Genomic DNA, 20,886 nt, shown 5'->3' on the forward strand with positions numbered 1-20,886 from the left:
ACATTTAACCGATTTGTATCGTTTTAGAATGCTGTGGCACAAATATCGTTGGTCGAAATTTTTAAAAAACAAGGAAAAATTCTCGAAGTAAATCGATTTTAAATCTCTACATAAAACAAGCCCTGAGAATTTTAATTAAATAGAGAAAACGAAAGAATTACCGGTAAATATATCGGTATTTTCATATAACTGTATGACGTTGTATCGATAGTTCGTTGTATAGGTTTATATTTTGGTTTCTGTAAGCATTACGAAGGTATAATCAAAAAATGGCGGTATAAGTCTCTGGTTGAAATACGCTCGACTATGGCTACGCGTGAAACAAGGAACAGCAATTGAAACGGGTGTGTCTGCTTATTAGTATTACGCGTTTAAACGAGTAGAACTTTAATTTCACGGGTGCATGTGAAACGTAAGGTTCTATCTTGAGGTCCGTGGGGTTGTACAACCTGGCGCGCGACGCGACCGCGTCGTCACGTGATTATTTCGTTCTAAATCGACTTTCGAGATTGGTCGCGCGATAAATCGTTGCCGCGTCTATGGCCCCTATTAAGTCGCTTTAATGTCTTGCGTCTCCGAATTTGTTCCGAATCGTCTTAAAGAGAGTTATCGGTTTTTCGTATCACAATTCTCTCTCTGTAAATTCGAAACTTTCACGAAACGAAAAAAAAGAAAGCAAAGAAAAAAAGAAAGTCGCGTAAAGTAAGTTTTACGCGAATCGTGTAAATACTGATGTAAAATCTGGTTTCTTCGTAGTAATCGTTATTTCGTCGATCGGAATATACGGTAGTAACTAAAAGGGAAAAAAAAACACACACACACATAACATTGCTAGAGACTCGTGGATCATTAAAGAACGAAAGGTAAGGGAAAAAAAAGTACAGGCGGATATGTATTGTATCTCCTCTTCCTTTATTGTTCGAACAATTGCTCGTGATAAAGTGATTGTGCGAGAATTAACGAAGTATTCGAAGGAGCGACGCGCGAAATGATATACGCCGGTGAACATAATTCATCATCCTTCCTCTTTATCACTAAATACTTAAAAGAAAGAAAAAAAAAAACGCAGTCAAGCAAGCTCAAATTCATAATTGTACATATATACGATATACATATTATATATATATATATATATATATATTATATATACCTGTTGCAACATACTCCTTGCAGTATCGCCCGTCCCTTTCACCTGCCCCCCCACCCCTCACCATTCCCTTCGTGACCAACAAACTGTGCATAATCATGACCCCCCCCCCCCCAACCCCCCAACCCACGTAGTTTATGATAATAAGAAGAAAGAAGAATAATTGACTAAGAACAATTATGTTGTTGATGAATGATTTTTATTATAAATGAAAAATAAAGATATTTACAAGAAGTCAGTATCAGAATTGATCGATAATGGGTTTTTCGTAACGGTATTTGAAAGCGGGCGTCGGAGATTTTTGATACGTTTACTTTTTCGCCTGACCGAAAACGAGCGCAGGCTTCGACATGGCGAACAATCTCATGTCATGATTTTTCAATTAAGCAGGCTGCTTCCAGCTTACTCGGATCTGTGATAGTCAAAGCAAGAAAATGTATCCTTTTTCTCTTCATTCCGAAGACATCAAATACATATCTGTATTCATTAGGGAATGATTCTTTTTTTAATACTACATTACGTTTATTTAATTGTTAGTGTTACGCATGGAAGAAAGAGAAAGAGAGAGAGAAAGTGATCGAGGCGAAAGAAATAAAATATGAGAGAGAGAGAGAGAGAGAGAGAGAAAAGAAAAAAAAGAAGTTTTTTTCGAAGCAGCTTGAGGCAATATTAAGCGAATCGTGACGTGTAGCTACGAGAGCGTCGTGCGTTTGTGATAACGTAATTAGAAGTTTTAAGATGTGGCAATGATAGAGAGCTTTCACGGAGACTTTATACGTTTGAATTAGTTAGAAATAAGAATTTCTTCTACGAATTCGTAATGCAGCTTTTACAACGAGTCGTGTGTAACATCGTCCATAGAGTTATATTAAGAATTACAGGTTTCGTATCTTTTTTTTTTTCTCTTTTTTCCTGTTCCTCTTCTTTTGTTTTTACTTCACTAGCGAAATAATTCTACCTGCGCCAAGTATTTTTTTACGGAATTTCCACATTACTATGCAATATTTAGGACGATATTGCGCAAATAGGGTAACCTACATTTTTCACTCTCCAATCCATAGAGTCAACGAAGCTATTGAGTTCAATCACAAATGTAAAGCTTATTGTTAATCGATTCCCTTTGCAATAAGTCATATATTGTCCATCACTTTATCCAAAGGTGCTCACTAAATCACTAAATTTGTTGCGTTGTGTATATCTCTGAGTTCGCCGAGCAATTTTCGCTCTCGGGATTTCCTCTCACCTGTAAAAAACCATTTATTTAACAAGCGATTACACTTCAATCCCCCTCGGGTTTTTCTCTAAATCTAATATATCTTCCTCTTTGACCATGCCATTATAATCTAACATCTACTGGTCTATTATAGAATACGATAGAGTACACTTTCTAAAAGGACGCAAAGCAAAAAAAAAAAGTATCATTCAGCAAATCTCATCGATACTGCAATTTCATTTGTCACAATCAATTTTATACCCGAAACCCAAGTCAAACCTTTCCTTCTGCGAAGCATCTCATTGACTGGATGTTCCCGAGTCGCGCCAGTCGTCTTTATCTCTGTAAAAACGTTACGATTGTGTAGAAACATTTGTTAACACTTTCTCACCGACTAAGTACTTATACTTCTTCGAATCGTTTAATAATAATAAAAATTATCATTAACTATGTCAGCAAACTTCTCCACAATTGTATAGTTCTTTCATTTTACTTTTACTATCGTTATTACCTTGATTGCTCTTCCGATGACGCAGTGCTCCCATTTGTACTGAAAATTAAGAGTGTGTAATATACTAATTATAAAAAAAACATCAATCGTGTGAAAATTTACTTTTTCTTTAGCGCAAAATCGTCCCACTCGCTAAGATCGTATTTGGATAAGTCGCCGTCCTCTTCGTCGTCGTCCTCCTCTTCTTCGTCTTCCTCCTGGAATTCGGAATACCGCTTTGTTAACTTTATCTATTTCAATCAATTTAATGCACACTAACGACGAAATTTGCTACATGAACAACCATACAGGCATAATTTGGCTTTTTTCCAAAATTATTCGTATGTTACTAAAGATAATTTAGATCGAAAAATTCGAAGCAGAGTACTCCAAATTATATCGATCATCATTGATTTAAATGCAATTACATTTTTTTCGTGTCTCTCTTCTTCGTCCGCAGTGTTCCTCTCGTCTTCGTCTTTAGATTTGTTACGCGGGGGACTGCTATACCTAGAGTCTTTAGAATCGTCATCCGAGCGATTTTCGAGTCTTCGCTTCTTCCTGCGACGTCCGAATTCGTCGTACTCATCGTCGTCGTCTCTTCTTTCTTTGTATTCAACGACTCCTCGGTCGTTGTATCCACCTCCGTACCCTGTACGTTCCTCGATTTCTCCGAACTTTGGTGCATTGCACATGTTACATTGTTGTCTACGAGCCCAGTTTACATTTCCACACTTACTGCATTGCCAATCGTCAGCACTGAAATACAAAAGCGAACTTTACCACGGAATCGTTTATCCGCCGACATTATTTATTTGGGTGTAAATAGTCCATTCAAGCATACAGTTCATAGAAAATTGAAAATAGTATATACCTGAATAATCCCCTACTCTTCTCTGCAGCTGCTTTACCAATTTCTTGTCCTAACTTTTTCTTCTTAGGGCATTCTCCTCTATCTGTGCAAAAATACAGTTTATTAAAACATGTACATTCACGATACATTGATCCCATTACTAGCAAAGCAATTAATTGTCGATAAAATGTTACTTTAAGTTACATTATTAAAAAACTGTTTCATACATTACCATATCAAATGTTATATACCTTTTCCACATCGATTACAAGAGTTTCTTCTTGCAAAATTTACATTGGCACATCTGAAAGATTAAATACTTTTAATGTACTATACTTGCATAACAGTTGGCATAGTAATGATTGAACAATTTTTTAATGAATTGACTGTAATATCTTCAGACTTGAACGTCTCCTTGAATATGATTCTTCTTATTCGAAGAAAATATTTCTCACATTATATTCCTATTATAATGCGAATTTGATTATCACAACTCTGGTAATTAATAATATCAAACAATGCTATTTGTCAATTAATCTATCCATCTAATAATCGATGTTGTTATCGATGTAACGTTACTGTACATTAAATAATTTATCGTGACGATAATAACGTCGCCACCTGGTTGTATTATTATTCAGTAAATGCCAGTATTATTTACAGGCGGATTATTATATTGACATAGCGGGGTCAACGACAAGTAGTGTTGTTATGTACGAAATTTGATTACAACGCATAAATCTCGTCTCGTACGGAATAGAAAGTTGCAAGAAAATTTTTACAAGACGTTACTGTCTAGTTTACGTACTGAGAATCAGGGCAAATCCAGTCCCCGTCATTAACATTACGTTGATTATCATCGTCTACTTTGCCATTATCCATTTTGCGTTCAGTCTTATCGCCTGCAAGTAAACTCGACAACTATTCTATCGCACTTGCATTTAATACTCGGCTGGACGTGTTCCTTTTACCGTATCTAACCTTTCTAACGACGTTCCTTATTTTATCGCCGTTGTCGCGTGAAACGTAATTATTTTTCCGAGCTTTCTCGGCTTACAGTTTATTATAACGCGTTCTACGCGCTACCAGCTATTGCATTATGTCGCGGATACAAATTAATGCACCGAAACTATGCAGTGCAATACGCTATAAGTGCAACATCTACGGCACAATCACAGCGCTTACGGACCGATAAACCATAACGTGGTGGTTCCGAAGCACTACTCGACCAATGAGTTTTCGAATGTACTGCCAGATGACTCTGAAGTACAGTCGATTCTCGCAAGAATTTCATTAACGCGTAAACGTAGCTTCAAGGAGGAATTCTCGCGCAACAGTTCCAAAGGTATATTATATTTATGAATGTTTAAAAAAAAGCTGTTGTCAATTTGGATTGAACTATTCTTGAAGATATAAGGAGGCATCTTTAAATGTAGAAAGTAATATTTTTATGTCAATTCTTTTTATTATTTATCAATTAATGTAGAATCTTGTTAACCTTTACTTAGGAATGCTCCGTAAATGCTACGAATCGTTCAGTTTATGCGCATGCGCATTGCAGGATTCTGTTTCTTGTTAGGTGTCCCCTCTCTTATCCACAGTCTCGCCAACGACGCCATACGATCAATTGTCTCGCAGTTAGTTGAGGTTAACTTTCCATTTTCTAGAGATTTGTTTACGTTGCAAGCTGAATCATTCATCGATAAAACGACATTAACAAAGTATGGCGTACGTATTTCATCCGATAAAATTATTGTCAATATACTAAAGAAACCTGTGTATATACAAGTCAACATATAACCTTTACGAACCAGTGTATACATTTCGTTAACCATATGTTTTGTCAATATTTATAATCCGAGTGGAGAATGTTTATCAATTGGTGACGAGAACGTTGATTTGTTGCAGGTCCAAAGTTACTTTTAAAATAACTCTTACTTCTGATCCAAAACTGCCATTTAAAGTGTAAGTTCAGTGATTCTATGCGACTTAGTAGTTTATTATCAATTAGAAAGGGACCAATGTTTATCACATTTTTTGTTTATACCATAACGCAGACATGTCGGAGTTAGATTTTCTCGAGATACTAAAAATGTTTGATATATTTCTTGCGCTGTTAGAGAATTCCAGTCTGAGCAAAGACACAGATACCGAGAATGTTGTCAAAGCCTTTAAATGTGCTCGATTTATTGAATCTGCGATTGCTAAAGCTTACGAAATTGGCAAGGAAAATGTTCTCGAGAATCATCTACGTAATCGTTGGTTAGATGAGAATAGAACGAACTTATATACATGCTCTGAATTGAAAAATGCTTGCGACAAACTGTTAGAAGTCTATTTGAAAGACGCTGCTATTTCGACCGACGTCGTGGACGAATATTTGAAATTGTACGTCCAATATTGCGGCAGCGACAGGCTAAACGATTTTCTTAGACGCGTGGTAATTAACGGAGTTTGTGCAAACGTCGTCGTAGAATCGTTAGAAAATTTAGGCGTATCCGATTCCGATATACAGGACGAGGCATTGATCGTGTCTTGGGAAATGTTAATCGGTAACGGTAATCAGTACGAGGTTTCGGAATGCATTCGCGAAATGTATAACGATGGTTTGCATTCGAAGCTCGTACAATTTGCTGTTAACTTAGACGATAAAAGTAAAATTAAGCAGTTAATCGTTCGACTGCTATCGAACAAACTCGTTGAAAACGATCCAAACGTTTGTTTATCGCTCGTGAACGTAGAAAAGAAGTTACTTTGTAAATTAATGCAAAGCGATTCGGAGCTTTATGCGAACTTTCTTGACGCTGTATTTTATTTTGCGCGTCACATGAAACAAGTTGAAAATCGTTGGACGTCGAACTGCGTATTCGAGTATGATCATCTTCTCAGAGTAGTACGGATATTAGTAAATGGCCCTGCGGGAATTTCGGAAATCGTACGCAGCAGAGTGCAATTAGTTAAAATGCATCCCAATGGTACGATATGGCATAAAATTGAAAAAGATATTGGATGGTAAATAGCACAATCCTAGTACAATCATGAAACCTGATAGTAAAGAATTATAATTAAAATACATATACGTGACGAATATATACTCACTTTACACGTTGTATAAGTCATTGTTATTTAATTGTTATAGACTTTAAAATTTGTAGAATAGTTATATAGACACGGTGTACTTGTGATCGTAGACTTAGCGTGCCAGATAATACGCCTTTTACCGCTGTATTGAAATACGCCGCAGAAGAATTTAAAGTGTCGCCAGCCACGTCCGCGATTATTACGGATGATGGAATAGGTATCAATCCACAGCAAACGGCAGGTGAATAAAACAGACTTCAACACCTAGGAAACCTTCAATGAACGCTATACATGTAATTTAATTATTTCAGGAAACGTTTTTCTCAAACACGGATCCGAACTTAGATTAATTCCCAGAGACCGAGTTGGATACGGTAGATGATTTACGGAGGTTGTTAAAAAAAAAATGCATTTAATTCTTAAACTGTATATCTGTGTATAAATTATTCCCTAAGATATTATAGTTTTCATTAATAAGTACAACGACGTTACTATTTTATCGTATAAAATTTGTTACTCATTAGGGTTGATGAAATTAAGTAAAAAAACAATTTTTAAATTTTATAAATCGTTCTTACCAGACCATGGAGATCATCATTAAATAGCCTAATCTATTTTGGCGTCTAGAATCTCCCATTAAAATTTTTCCCAGGGGTGGCTGAACACTTTGTATGTAATAAACAGGAGGGTCCACTTTGTTTAAAAACTTTTCGCGTAAACTGAATTTTTGAAACCTTAATTTCGAAATATAATTGAAGTGAAACAGGATCAAATGTATTTTCTGTACAAAAAGAAAGGTGAAGAAATGAAAATTTGATGCAATATATGTGAGAACATAAGTTGGGATAAAGTCGCGTGACTAGAGTACTTATGTACATTAGGATTGTAAATAATAAATAATTACGAGGGTGAAATGTAACAAGACCACTGCGTATACATGTTTGATAAAAAGTTTTTATAGGTGAAATACATATAAGAGGTATAAGGTCGATACAAAGGTATGTTATTACATGATAAAATTACTTAGCGATCAGTCATAGCGCAATATTGAACATTAAGAAACTTCCTGTTGCAATTAAAATAATATTTTACGATTGAGAACTTTCAAATCGTGTGCTACGAAAGATCGCGTATAATTATTGGGAGTGATTACAAATCTACTGTTGCGATAGAAGGAAATAACTTGCAGTGTAAAATGTTTTACACGCGACATAGTATTGATAAGAAGCATCATAAGTTACAATTTTTTTTGTTTTTTTTTTTTTATCTAACGATCATCCAGTTCACCATTTATTTCCTTTTTTTCTATTAGTCTCTTGCATCAAGAGGCAATGGAAAAAAATTAAATATAAAGCAAGAAAACATTTCTTTCGTGCAACTTATGATAACTTTTCAGGATATTGCTTTTGCGTGATACTATACATACATATAGCTTGTCAATCAGCGGATCATGTACGAGGGTTACAGGAAAACAGGATAGAAAAAAAAGGATGCCTATGAAATATGCAACAATGATGTTTCTCAGTTCTAGAAGATCCGACGGATGATTAGTTAGACATAGAAATGTGAATTATAGTGCGGACGATGCAAATGGCAGCTATATTATTTTTTCTTTTTTTTTCATAGCGAAGTATTACCTTGTTCCTCTTTGTTTCATCTTTCTACTCTTGATGCGTATAAAAGTTTAGTCGATACTTGTGACCTATGCGATTGGTAACCTTATGGTTCTAAAACGTTACAAAAAAGTATGATCAGCGTAGAGAAAATATGCACGACTTTTCTGAATTGTAGTGCTTTGAGGTGTTGTTTCGGCCCATTGTATACGGAACTTGATTCATGAGCTTTTCTGTTTGTTTCAATTCTCATGAAACTCTTTGGCACCTCCTCGACTTCTTGTAGCTTACGATTTTGTGCCCAAAACACAGCATCGGGCAAATCTTAATCGAAGCAACGATTCACCATTATTTACCATTAAATTAATCATAAATCGTTCATTATGGCCGACGATTAAAGTGGTTGAATAGTTTCATGGAAAAATGGAGCATGTCACGAATGTTCCAACTTCATTTTATCGTGGAATTGTGGTCTGCATGATGTGATTTTGTAGTTAATAAAAGGCATATGTTATAGTTGGTCGTTTCTCCGCTATCCTTTAAAATTTGTGAAATATAACATACGGTCCTTTTTCCACGGAGCTATTCAATTGTTGTTCGTTTGCAACCTTTATTGATTAGATTATCGTTGACTACCACGCTTGGTTTTTACGACTAGTAATGTCCTCGACATTTGTTCAGATTTCAGTGTGAAAAACATTCATTAGTTATTTCATGTTTCTAACAAAACTAACATTATCGAGAGGTTAGTAAGTGTTAGGGTTTGTTCGTTCTAGGCACTCGAAAACATCAAATGTTTCTTCTTTACATACATAACAAATTAACATATTTAAGAATATGATCCTGAAGATCTTTAGGAATGTACAGGGTGTTCGACCAACCCTGGGAAAAATTTACATGAGCGATTCTAGAGGCCAAAATAAGACGAAAATCAAGAATACCAATTTGTTGATGGAGGCTTCGTTAAAAAGTTAACAATTAAATTAAAAAATTTTAAATCGTTCTAAAAAAATTATTTTCGGTTGCAGGGGTCAATTACAATCATTTTTGGTTATTAGACATACTCCCGAAATCCTACTCACTTTCGAGAAAAAAATTCAATAAGTGGACAAATTTTTCGACAAAATTAAAAAATTTCAAATCGTTCTAAAAAAATTATTTTCGGTTGCAGGGGTCAATTACAATCATTTTTGGTTATTAGACATACCCCCGAAATCCTACCCACTTTCGAGAAAAAAATTCAGTACTGGCGGAACTTTAAACGTTAATAACTTCTTAATGAAGCCACCATCAACAAATTGTTATTCTTGATTTTCGTCTTATTTTGGCCTCTAGAATCTCCCATTAAAATTTTTCCCAGATGTGGCCGAACACCCTGTATGTTTCAATAGTTAAATTTGTACGTATGTAATAAGAAAGTTTTGATGATTTCGACTAGACGCTACCGAAGGACCATTACCATTAATTTAATTTACTCGTTAATCGTCACGAGCGATTTGCGATTGATTTAATTGTTAATTGCTACGAGTGATTAATTTCAGTAACCGACTACCCTTAATCGGGATCAATTTCTGATTAATCGGTCGATCAAATGCCCAACTCTGTCCACAAATATGGCAAAGTACAAAAGTGGAATGTTATTTTGGACCGTTGAGCAAAACTGCGATCGTTCGTGTCCTATCGAGAAATATTCGTGCGGTTTGTCGTACTTTCATCAGCAACTACGTACTCGCTAGGGTTTGTCAAAAGGGCATAGCACCATAAGTTCAATTTTTTACATACGAAGAATAAATTGTGACATTCGAATATAAAAGTATAAAGTGTGCACGATTCCCGTATCAAGTCGCGAATTCCATGTTTACGGATGGAACACGTTACGAATTCAATATACTAAACTGGAGGGATCCGTATCCATACAAAAATTGCTTTCGATCGTAGAAATAGGAACACGAGCATATTCTTAGCAGTAACAAGAAAACTATCATTACGGACAGTTAGACTACGTTGTCGCAATAAACCCTAAATCGAGTAAAATGCATTTGTACAGAACTGTTTTGCACATTTCGACTAAACGCTGACATACCTTACCGATTACAGAAACTTTTACAAACGAATATTTTGTGGACATCGTTAAATAGTAAATCATTGCTAAAATTACGCTTAATCCCTATCGGAACACTAAAAGTATAAATTTATAGTATATTACGTAGAAAAAATACGCATCTTTGTAATTACGTGCGATCTAAAACATTTCTTTCGTACTTAAATAATTCTTGCTTGTTCGCTGGCCATCGATAAACATGGAATTCGCATTTTAACGTTTCAATCACCGAAGTACAATGAATAGAAAAAAAAAAAATCTGTTTCACGTTTATGATACATTCGGTGAATCTTCAACATTGCTGTTTTTACAAATATCTTGGCGTAATTTAAAGAGTATAAAAGTGGTTCGTTCACTACATTCGAGAGTATTATTATACGATCATTGTTTATAGATCTTGGAAAGTGCTGAATCAGTCATTTTCTGTATACTTCGCCATACAACTTAATTATCGACTTACGATGTAACGTGGTGTACCTTTTATCTATTTGTTTTATCTCATATAGTATGTGCGTGTGGGTATTACGAGGTATCGTACAAATTTCTATCCTTGTTTCACGAAAAAAAAAAAATCGCGATCGCTAATATCACACGTATGATGATTATATTACGATAGTGTATACACTGAAACTATCATTGGTGATGATCTGTCGTTTAAAGAAAGATACGTGGCACTAACAGATATTTATTATATATAAATTATATAATATTATTTCATCAAGACTAATTTTTACGGATCATAAATACTGTTGCTTAACAGTAGAAACGAGCAATGCTTGTTCGAATACTTGGTTAGACAATAAATAATAATAGCAAACTGTTTATCTGTTTATCTGATAGTAAATAAGCACAGTAAATAAATTAGTACATAATCGATAAAAATAAAATTACCCAATCTAGATTATGTAAGTATACGTTCAAGCAATGCCCATTTCCGATTAACAATACGCTAAATTTTCCTGTGTTCCATAATCATAAATGGCACGTACCCTTTGCACGCTTCTAACGTAATAAATAATATATTTTGAGACACGTCTCGGGAGCAAAGAAACGAAATTATTCGTTAAATTCGTTTCATTTCAATCTGCATTAGACACACTTTGATATAGTACCATCATATTCGAAATTACTCGCTTAAAAAAAAAACGTGACACACCTTAATTATATACTCAAAAACTATTGTCAAATTCTGATAGGTTTCCGTGAATATCTGTAATTCTAAATCTCTAGTACAGCTGCCTATTGATAATTATTCTATATAATTATTCTTAATATCGATTGAATGATAGAATGGCAGTTAACAGAAATTAACTATGGATAAGAAATGCAATTACGGGCTCTCTTTTTCTCTATTTGAAATTTTCTTACTCTCCCGTTATTTTTTTTTTTCCTCTCTTATATTAATTTGGTACGATGATCCGTGTAATTATACCCTATGTTAAAAAGTTACCACAATTCAAGTAATCGCACACGTACCGTTTGTTCTTTCTGAGGGAAAATTTTTTTTTGGAAGTATTAATTCCAACTATAAATATCTCTTCGCCACGTACACATTAATATCGAAATACCTTCCGCTTATGCCGTGGCTTTTAACTTAGAAATAAATTACGGTTCGAACAGCTACATTTAAATTCATTTTATCTTACTGCTTTATTTCAATGACCTATCGACGCTGCTTAATCTTCACTCGTCCTGGAATTAAAGTCAAGCAGTTTTAAGATTCACTTAATCAGAGAGTAGAAAAATTCTTTGTTAACTGTGAATTTTCTATTTTTTTCCCCAATCAATGTTTCGCCTATATCATTATTCTTCTTCTTCATATATGTTACAGCACTCATTTAGAAGTTACTTACCCATTCGTGCTCCTCCACACCCTCCATGTGATCCTGTTCCAACGTGCACTGTATTACATCCCCCACGAAGTTGCTCATAGCTTTTTGGATCTGTCGCACACACGTTAAACGGTACAATCGGACAAAATATACTGGACTACAAATAATTTAATTTGCAGACGAAAAAGGTCAATGTTCAGATAAAACAGAATTTGTAAATTATGGTAGAATGTTTTGATACAGCCTCACGGGCAAATTCTGATGGAGCTGTGCTCTTAGAATTTTTTTATACACGAAAAAACACGCGTTGGAATTTTGTAAGCGATTAAAATAATTTATGTAATAATAGTAGCGTTCATTAGTTCATATAACTGACGCCAAAAACGTTTAAACGTAACGTACCTCTTCTTGTCTGGCTTTCACATCGGGATTCCATCCGAGTCTGCTGAAGGGCTGCGAAGACACAGAGAACGGGACTGGGGGTGGTTGTTGTTTCGCTGTGACTGGTGCAGTAACTACCCCTTGGCCTTGATTTTCACTTACTATAAGTAAAAAATAAATTCAATTCTCAGGATCGTGTATAGAACTAGAAGGAATATCGTTTAATTCAATTTTAATTATACTTACAATTATCCATACCGGGTGGCTTTAGGCTTATTCTGTAGGCTTGTTTGTTGGCTCCGTTGAACCATTCGGTAGCGGTCATGGTCGGTTTCCATGTGACTTTCGTGGGTGGGAATAAATCGTCTTGGAAAAGTTCACTCTGAAATAAACAATAAGTATGTCGTACACAGCTTTTCATATCTCGCGTATATTAAACGTACCTTTATACGCGGGACAGTGAAACTCAAGGGTTCTATTGTGTTGTTTGTTAGTCTTAAAGCCGAGGCAAATTCTACGCTAGCCACGTCGCATTTGTTCTTGGGGAGAAACGATAATCCTTGATGTAAACTGCTGCATCGATGATGGCTGAGTGGACAGCAGTAGGGAGCTTCTTCCGTTACCTCGAATGCATATATCGTTGAATCACCCTGCAAAAGTATCGTAAACGTTCGATAAAAATTCCTTATTAGTTTGCCCCGTGGTTACTCGTGAAAATGAGAACTCACGCGTCCGGTTAAGAAAAGGGTCGAGCTATCTTCGTCGTAATATGGCATCAATATGGCAGGCGATACGTCTAACCCAACGGTAGTCAATGGATTATTGAGATTGTCCGTTTTAAACACGTATATTTGTCTCTCGGATACTCTAAAATGAAACGTACGTAGCCACACATCGATTAAAAATTAAATAAAATTCATCTTTCAAACGTTGATAGTCGTGCTACGTACTTGTCGAATCCCATCACAACGAGAAACTGTCCTTTCAACGCCCACACAACTCGTGCGCCTCTGGTACCAACAGGTCCTTTCCCGCATTTGACCGGCACGTCGCTAGATCTTGGCTTATAAATTCGTAACTTGCCATCCTTGCATGCACTCGCAAGATACTGGCCGCAAGGCGACCATGCTAGGCTGAAGATCTGATCGGTGTGACCGGTTAATGTTATTCTTGCGACAGCCACCTCGCAGGACCAGAGAAGCGTCAGATCCCAAATTTTTACGGTCATGTCGTAAGATGCCGACGCTAGTATGTCCGACGCCAACGGATGAAATTTAATTAAATATATTTTGTCGGTGTGAGCGTTTATCACGTGCTTTGGTTCGTTTGTTGGCTCTGATAATCCGGATTCCGGTATCTCCCATAATCGTATCATTCCATCGTCGCAGGCTGTTAATAAATAGTGATTATTGCACTCCCATGCAACGTACAAACGCATCATTGTTTAAAATATGCTTTGATAATCAAACATTAGTACCCATTATTCGTTACTTATTTTTACTGAATAAATATTGTTTATTTTCTCACCAACTGCTAATTGTTGATTATCGAACGGATTCCATTGGAAATCCATTACAGTGGTGCCATGCACTAATGCTGGCATTACACCGTCTGGTAGTCTTCCGGTTTTTTTCAGTTCTAAAACTGCTATTTTACCGCCTGGCCCGCTCAATGGTACAGCGACGCGATCAGAATTAGCTACAATTGCATTAACGATCGCGATCATATAAAGACAATCTATATAATTTATAACAATCATTCCCTATAAACTTTAATTACCATGAAAACCATCGCATTCCCCAGATATCTGTCGACTGATGTTCCGTATGTTTTCAATGTGCGTGGATTTATGACCAGGTGTCCCTTTTAAGTGTCTGAATTTCGATACCCTGCCTGCATATAGCAAAAAGGACATTTTTAGTAAAAAGTTTATAGGTTTTCTTCTTTCGTCAAAAACATTGGGTATAGTGCAACGAAACATTTGCCCCCTTTACGGATAAATTTTCAGAGATACAGACATTTTAAAATTGGCCCAGTTCTCAGGTACTCGGTGGCTATACCTGCCATTGTTATAAAAGGTCTGTCGCCCGCATTAAGGACAAGAATTAAGCGTAACTCTCTACAATAAAAAGTTGTTTGAATTACGGCCAGTAGATACCGAGGACCTTTTCTTTGTTGATAGAATTTAATTGGCGAAAACGTTTCCCTACAGTACCTGCGTTCCAAGCCACCAATTACAATTCTTTCATTAGTTCGCAGACGTATTCTAGCTTACCAAGAGTGAGGGAATCTTGGTTCCTTAGTTTCCGTTTGTCAGTATTGTAATTATGGTCGAACCTAGCGCACGCGTTCTCCTACTGTGAAAGTTAAAAATGCTACAAACGAGACGCGATCTTTCTTCGATACCAAAACACGACAAGCGTTTCAAGGATGTCAACAGTGTTACGAGAACATCGCGAAACAGTATTCAAGCTATGAGGTGAGCTAGTACATTTGTATTTAGTATCCTACCGAACACAGTCGATGTCCTTTTAGCAGTTGGCGTTATAGTGTCTACTTTTTCTAAACGCGGGTCCATGCTCTGCTGACGCAACATGGGAATTACTTTCTTCACCTCGTCCTCCTTGATCACTTCGCTTTTCGTCTTAAACGAATCCCTTCGTCTCAACATTGTTGGCGATCCCATTGCCTTTTCCGCCAAATTTCCATCGGTCACGGAGACGGAACGGCTCTCGTAAAGTCGACGTCTTTCGGCGATCGAGTTTCTGTTCGCGTTGCCGCGCTCGAAATTTCCGAGGTCCTCGTTCTCCGGCGACTCGTCCTTGACCTTCGTCTCGAAAACTCTACGCCTTTCCGCCGTGCTCGGGGTTTTTGGCTTGTATCCGGAATCGCTGGAATTCGCGTCCTCCTCCAGAGAACTGGAATCGCTTTTTCCATTCTCAGCCTCTTTGATGCGTTCGTTGTTAAACGACGGCGACTTCTCTGGCTCCGTATTATTCTCTATCTGGTTAATCACGTCGTTCTGATAACCGTTTGTGTCGCTGTTCGGTGCGATAGGAACCGAGAAAATCTTGTCGAAGGAGAACTCTTGACTCGTGGGCTTTGCTTGGAATGGTTTCGGTCCCAATCGAGGCTAAAATCACGAGAAATATTACAAACATCTTTTACGCTGAAAAAAATTCTATCTATAGAAGATGCCCCAGGTTTTAACAGCCAAACTTTGTCAGTATATTCTATAGAATTAAGTGAGAAAAACATGTTAGATTTACAGGATATCGTAACGTTATTTTCTTATTTAATCCCATATAATATACTGACAAAGTTTAACCATTGAAGCCCGGGACACTCTGTGCTAAGTTATTTTACGTGATGTATTGTAATTGTAATGAGATTAATGAAACGGAATATTACTGCACACGGTATATCATCGCGCATACAGAAGTAGAACATTTTTTTCGTTAACGCTATTAGCCAGATATTACAACCTTGTATCCCCCGATCGCATTGGGGTTCACAGACGTTACTACGCAGCCCGGGTTCAGCGAGGACCGAGGTCGTGCGACTGGCTTCACCAGTATTTCGTCCTCGGATATGCTGTTGGTTCTTGAGGTTCTGGGCAAAGGCTTCGGCGGGATCGTCTGGCCTCCGTTTTGAACTTTACACTTCTCTTCTTCGAAGTCCAATTTCTTCGGTTCTTCTATCTTCTCGGCGTCGTTTTCTGGCGACGATTCTTTCTCGTTCGCCTGACCTTTCGCGTAACCTTTTGGCACAGTGATAGATACAGGCTTCGGTTGCTTCTGTTCCATTTTTATTTCACGCTCATTGTCTTTGAGCGTTGTTAAGTTTCCCTTGTGTACCTGAAGGTACGGTAAATTCCTTAATGTCGCGAACTGCTTAATCTGAATTATCGAGGTCCGAGTTTCGCTTTTTAAAATTTCATTTCTACATGGTTCGATTTGCATTGTTATGGCATTAAAGGTGCAGCATGGCCTCGAAATTTTTAATGAACCGTTTCTAAGATTTCTCGTGAGTTTGGGAATCATGTTCGGTATAAAAACAATGAACTAGGTAATGTTTTTATCGATCAGCCTTGTTCATTTCCTAGGAATGAGACGTTCAAGGAAGGTTGATATTTCAAATTCCGAGGCTTCACCTACCCCTTTAATACCACGCAACCTCTACAAGCTTTTCACGCCAACATACACATAATTTGCAGGCAGAGTGGGCAATATTTTTATCTGGATAAAAATTTAACTGCACGATCGAATAAATTGCTGTGCATACACGGACGCCATTTGTTATTTATTATTGGAATAAAATTTTGCCAATTCTGTTTGCAGCTTCGTATCTTTCAACCCTTAAACGATGTGACTTTTTACATACATAAATGGCGTTGCACGGTAGAAAATGGCATCAGTATAAAAGATACTAAAAATGTAAATCTATTTTGTCACATATTTTTAATCTTCTATAGAAACTGAGAATATCTTGGATCGTCTCATAAGTTCGTACAGAACGAATGTAAATGAACACCCTACAATGCCATTCGAAAGTTTTAAGGAATCTGAAGAAACGATACGAGCACGTAACACTCTCGAAAACCTATTTTACTTTTAAGGACGAGAAAAAAAGATCTAAGAATATGTACACAAAAAAAGGGGGGCCATCAAAGCGCTTTTCTAAACACGTACGGATAGAGCTATTGTTCACGCTTCATACTTATGATTACTTACGCTGATAGAATAAGCTACAGAACATCAATTGCCATTTAAATTACACGTGCCAGGACTAACACTTTGAACGGTGCTAATGTATAAACTATAAAACATACATTGGGTATCTGAAACGTGAAAAAATATACACAGAACATGAAACAAAAAAAATCAAATGATGCAAAATAAAAGAAAATACGCTATTGGACAAAACTTAATATTTTTCTAACGCGTGAATGTTCTGTATAATAGATTCACGGTATAACTTGTTGGGAATAGTTAAATTATGTTCTACTTCTATATTACTTTTCAATGTACAGGATATTCCACAGATAGCAATATATCAGAAACTGTGGGATATTTTTTTACGTATATTTTCGATCAATTGGCGTATATCGCAGCACTCGTTATTATTTTCTAATATGTTGCTATCTTTGGTTTAACGTTTTCATTGATGAACAAAAACTAGACACAACTAAACAATTATTATATGCAAAATAATATTTTAAACGTCACACAACACATTTAAAGAAACGATTTCTAATAACTGATCTCTGGGTTGGCAAACGAACACCAAAAAATAATGAAACGTAATAATGATGATGATAAGCGTGCGATTTCAAAAGTCATGTATTCATAAAGGATAAAAAAAATCTATCAAAATGCATTTCATAATTACTTTTATCAAAACCATTTGATAATTTTTTATATCTTTCTTGTACGTTACTGTACTATACGAGGCTTTCAAAGCTTCAAGATGTACGATACCTATAACGAAATTTTTTACTTACCGTGATGGGTTCCTCCCCTTTATTTCTCTTGGCCGGGTCTAACGATATTTTCGGAACAGGCATATTATGGCCTTTAATCCACGCCGCTGCATTATTTTGTGCAATACAACCTGTTGTATCCGGATATATGTCCGCATGGAAATCTCTGTACGTCTAGGATCGAACAAATGTACAGTTTTGAAAATTAAAAATCATATTTTATTATAGTGTCTATGCACGATCGGAATAGTGTGAACAAATGTATTTACTTTTCTCGGAACCTGATACATAATCGGTATCACCATGTTCGAAGTGAGCTGCAGTAATCTATTAACTTCCGCCTGCATGACGTTCAATGCTCGTTTTGGTACTAAACATACTCCTTTAGTTTGTTCTCCGCTATGACGAATTCCTTCCACTAGGAACGGATCCTTATCCATAACTTCCATGTATATGATAGTAGTGTCTCCCTTTCCAGCAAGGAAAAGCATGTTTGTATCGGGATCAAAGAGAGGCATTAGAATTCTGTAAAACGTATTTTACGTTAATCATTGTCTTTTTCAACTCCCAATAAATAAGAGTAATATCGATCGATGTTTACCCGGTGCTGCAATCCAATTCCAACGTTTTCACGGGTTCGTTCAGGTGTCTTAAGTCCCTTATATAAACCTGGCGAAGTCTCGCGGCATCGAATCCGGTAGTGAGTATCCTGTCACTATTATTAAGCCAGACAATTCTAGAGTCTTTAATACTTTGGTGACTCGAGCAAGAGTTAACCACGCAAGCGGAGGCACGGGGATCTATAATTCTCACTTGTTTATCCTTACAAGATGTTGCTAAAAGCACTCCATCTTGTTTCCAGCTTAGCGACTGGATCACTTCCGTGTGCTCGCTATTGGCTGTAATGCGATAAATCGATATTAAATAACTTAGAAATATTATTATTAAACATTTAGTGTATCAGGCGAACAATATAACTTGATCACCTTATTATTTCCGATACAGTTATATCTTGACTTATATCGCTCTTAATAGCGACACGATAAACATTTGTTCAAACAAATTCGTGTTCACGTGCTTCATTTTATATATTATATAATTATGCTTGTAGAGTTTAGAAAAGAAATAGAGGAGGAAAAAGTTTCACCATTTTAAATCCTATAATTTTTGTTATGTTAGCTGCAGCGATGAGGAAATCAACGATATAGCACGCGTCAAGGTTTGGTAATCAAAAAAAGTCGTAAAAAGATTTACAAATAATAATTTCGATGATAAATGGATAGGAACAAGCGGACCCGTATAATGGTCATCGCGAAAGCAAAGTATCGATGAAATAACAACTTAAACTGGTCTAATACTGATGGAAAGAATTAAGGCGCCTGAGTTATGTTGCTCGCCCAGAATAAGAAAATATGTTTGTTTTTTTTCATTACAAAATAGCTCTTGTTGCGAAATCACGTCCCACAAAGATAAATTTGTGTACGACACTGTTGTAAGGAGGTGTTCAGCCGTAGGATGCCAACACACTGCTTCTACTCTTCTCTGACGGTGGGAAAATGTACATTCAGGATTGCATAAAGACTCTTCTAAACCTGTTTCTGGAATGTGCCATAGCTTGACCTGAAATCAGATATCAATATAATAATAAGTAAAAATTGTCAAAGTATAGGAAATTTAGATAGTTTAAAGTAATTACAACTCACAAGACAATCCTGTGAACCGGTAGCTAGTAAACCATCATGAAATGGAGAAAAGTCCATATCTGTTACTGTGTCGGCATGAGCATGTAGCAAAGGCATAGTTTTACTTTTTCTGCCGCAATCTTCCAGCGGTAGTACAGCAAGGCTAGATCCTAACAAAATAAGAGAAAGATTCGATGACTTTGGCTTTACAAAAAACCTGTAATATCTTTAGGTGTTAGAATGTACCATTGTGATCTACATTGAATGCCATGAATGCAGCAGATGCTGCAATGTTGTTGCCATATGTCTGATAAGAACCAACTGAAATATCTCTGATACATGCCTCCGGTTTAGGAACAATGGGAGCTGCATTTTTATACTTAGACGCTTTGAAACGCCAAGCCATTTTGACGTTGCCAACAGTACAGTTTCTGGGTCAATTTCCTCTTAAACCATGTAATCTGATAAAAAAATATCACCAAATTTGCATCAACTATTCGTTTTTTATTGCTCCGATTAAGAAACCTCTGAATAAAAAATTAACAAATATAGAGTTTTCTATGAATATTTCGGTGAATAATTTGTAGAATAGCACAAATTGTGGATTTCTTTGTTTCCTATCGTGAACCGAATTTACGTAATAATACGAGTCACCGATATCTAGCGAGCGTGTGCGAGGACAACGCTGGGAAAGGGTATCGACACTGGTGCAAAGCTGTGCATGACTAATAATTTGGGGGTGAGAACCACCCCACCCTTAATCGTCGTACGTACGTAAGTAATAACAATGACAGTCGAATGGAATCTCTCGGTTAAGAAAAAACGAGAGAGAAGGATCGTATTACTCACGTGCCGCTGTTCGGCGTGACTTGGCACGCTTTTCACGAAATATTGTTAGGGGATTAAATCGAACGAAAATGATCAGCCAGTATAAACACAACTACGATGGCAGGTAGGCGTCTCTGATCTCGACGGCTGACAGGCGGAAACAGGAAAGTCCCCCTCCAAGGG

General features: G+C 36.6%; 5 protein-coding genes across 11 annotated transcripts in view; 3 read left to right on the plus strand and 2 right to left on the minus strand.

Moving 5' to 3' along the window:
- Lgs (BCL9 domain-containing protein legless) overlaps window positions 1-1,788 on the plus strand; it is a 9,587-nt gene extending 7,799 nt beyond the window's left edge. For both annotated transcript variants that reach the window (XM_076768723.1, XM_076768722.1), the window contains exon 7: window positions 1-1,788. This exon is cut by the window's left edge and continues 3,549 nt beyond it. The gene's annotated coding sequence lies outside the window, so the exon portion shown is untranslated.
- Window positions 1,789-2,071: 283 nt separating this feature from the next.
- On the minus strand, window positions 2,072-4,973 carry LOC143343642 (zinc finger Ran-binding domain-containing protein 2). 6 transcript variants are annotated; one of them, XR_013079995.1, is made up of 8 exons: window positions 4,512-4,967; window positions 3,955-4,007; window positions 3,725-3,806; window positions 3,279-3,609; window positions 2,974-3,068; window positions 2,872-2,910; window positions 2,186-2,702; window positions 2,072-2,101 (listed from the first exon to the last, which is right to left on the minus strand). XR_013079995.1 is itself a non-coding variant. In XM_076768738.1 (8 exons), the coding sequence occupies exons 1-7, from the start codon at window positions 4,583-4,585 to the stop codon at window positions 2,660-2,662; spliced, it is 717 nt and encodes a 238-aa protein (XP_076624853.1). In that variant the 5' UTR covers window positions 4,586-4,969; the 3' UTR covers window positions 2,072-2,390; window positions 2,622-2,659. The 6 variants fall into 6 exon arrangements, 4 of the variants coding, with proteins under 4 accessions (XP_076624853.1, XP_076624852.1, XP_076624851.1 ...); XR_013079994.1 differs by having other exon boundaries at window positions 2,182-2,702; XM_076768738.1 differs by having other exon boundaries at window positions 2,072-2,390; window positions 2,622-2,702; window positions 4,512-4,969.
- Window positions 4,974-5,041: 68 nt separating this feature from the next.
- On the plus strand, window positions 5,042-7,213 carry LOC143343643 (ubiquitin-fold modifier 1). The gene is made up of 5 exons (XM_076768740.1): window positions 5,042-5,142; window positions 5,283-5,431; window positions 5,612-5,668; window positions 6,895-7,025; window positions 7,096-7,213. Exons 2-5 carry the CDS (start codon window positions 5,427-5,429, stop codon window positions 7,164-7,166), a joined length of 264 nt encoding a protein of 87 aa, XP_076624855.1. The 5' UTR covers window positions 5,042-5,142; window positions 5,283-5,426; the 3' UTR covers window positions 7,167-7,213.
- On the plus strand, window positions 5,676-6,867 carry LOC143343640 (uncharacterized). The gene has a single exon (XM_076768734.1). The coding sequence runs from the start codon at window positions 5,763-5,765 to the stop codon at window positions 6,717-6,719; it is 957 nt and encodes a 318-aa protein (XP_076624849.1). The 5' UTR covers window positions 5,676-5,762; the 3' UTR covers window positions 6,720-6,867.
- A 511-nt stretch (window positions 7,214-7,724) lies between the features above and the next one.
- Pod1 (coronin) lies at window positions 7,725-20,874 on the minus strand. Its single transcript, XM_076768725.1, has 18 exons — window positions 20,725-20,874; window positions 20,122-20,336; window positions 19,897-20,045; window positions 19,627-19,813; window positions 18,795-19,092; window positions 18,463-18,718; window positions 18,215-18,367; window positions 16,197-16,568; window positions 15,223-15,844; window positions 14,491-14,604; window positions 14,239-14,409; window positions 13,662-14,100; window positions 13,440-13,578; window positions 13,155-13,361; window positions 12,958-13,093; window positions 12,733-12,872; window positions 12,352-12,441; window positions 7,725-12,190 (listed from the first exon to the last, which is right to left on the minus strand). Exons 2-18 carry the CDS (start codon window positions 20,279-20,281, stop codon window positions 12,182-12,184), a joined length of 3,642 nt encoding a protein of 1,213 aa, XP_076624840.1. The 5' UTR covers window positions 20,282-20,336; window positions 20,725-20,874; the 3' UTR covers window positions 7,725-12,181.
- Between the last annotated feature and the right edge of the window lie 12 nt (window positions 20,875-20,886).

This window comes from Colletes latitarsis, chromosome 7 (assembly GCF_051014445.1).
Source record: "Colletes latitarsis isolate SP2378_abdomen chromosome 7, iyColLati1, whole genome shotgun sequence".
Taxonomy (NCBI): domain Eukaryota; kingdom Metazoa; phylum Arthropoda; class Insecta; order Hymenoptera; family Colletidae; genus Colletes; species Colletes latitarsis.

Excerpts from the sequence above, each read along its gene's own strand:
- LOC143343642 (XM_076768738.1), bottom strand. The coding sequence starts at position 4,585 with ATGGATAATGGCAAAGTAGACGATGATAATCAACGTAATGTTAATGAC. Across the intron at positions 4,008-4,511 it reads TGGATTTGCCCTGATTCTCA|ATGTGCCAATGTAAATTTTG; the intron begins GTACGTAAACTA and ends TTAATCTTTCAG. Across the intron at positions 3,069-3,278 it reads AAGAGAGACACGAAAAAAAT|GAGGAAGACGAAGAAGAGGA; the intron begins GTAATTGCATTT and ends TCCGAATTCCAG.
- LOC143343643 (XM_076768740.1), top strand. Across the intron at positions 5,669-6,894 it reads CCAAAACTGCCATTTAAAGT|ACTTAGCGTGCCAGATAATA; the intron begins GTAAGTTCAGTG and ends TTGTGATCGTAG. Across the intron at positions 7,026-7,095 it reads CAATCCACAGCAAACGGCAG|GAAACGTTTTTCTCAAACAC; the intron begins GTGAATAAAACA and ends TAATTATTTCAG.
- LOC143343640 (XM_076768734.1), top strand. The coding sequence starts at position 5,763 with ATGTCGGAGTTAGATTTTCTCGAGATACTAAAAATGTTTGATATATTT.
- Pod1 (XM_076768725.1), bottom strand. The coding sequence starts at position 20,281 with ATGGCTTGGCGTTTCAAAGCGTCTAAGTATAAAAATGCAGCTCCCATT. Across the intron at positions 18,368-18,462 it reads TGTATCAGGTTCCGAGAAAA|ACGTACAGAGATTTCCATGC; the intron begins GTAAATACATTT and ends GTTCGATCCTAG. Across the intron at positions 14,101-14,238 it reads TAATCAACAATTAGCAGTTG|CCTGCGACGATGGAATGATA; the intron begins GTGAGAAAATAA and ends ATTTATTAACAG.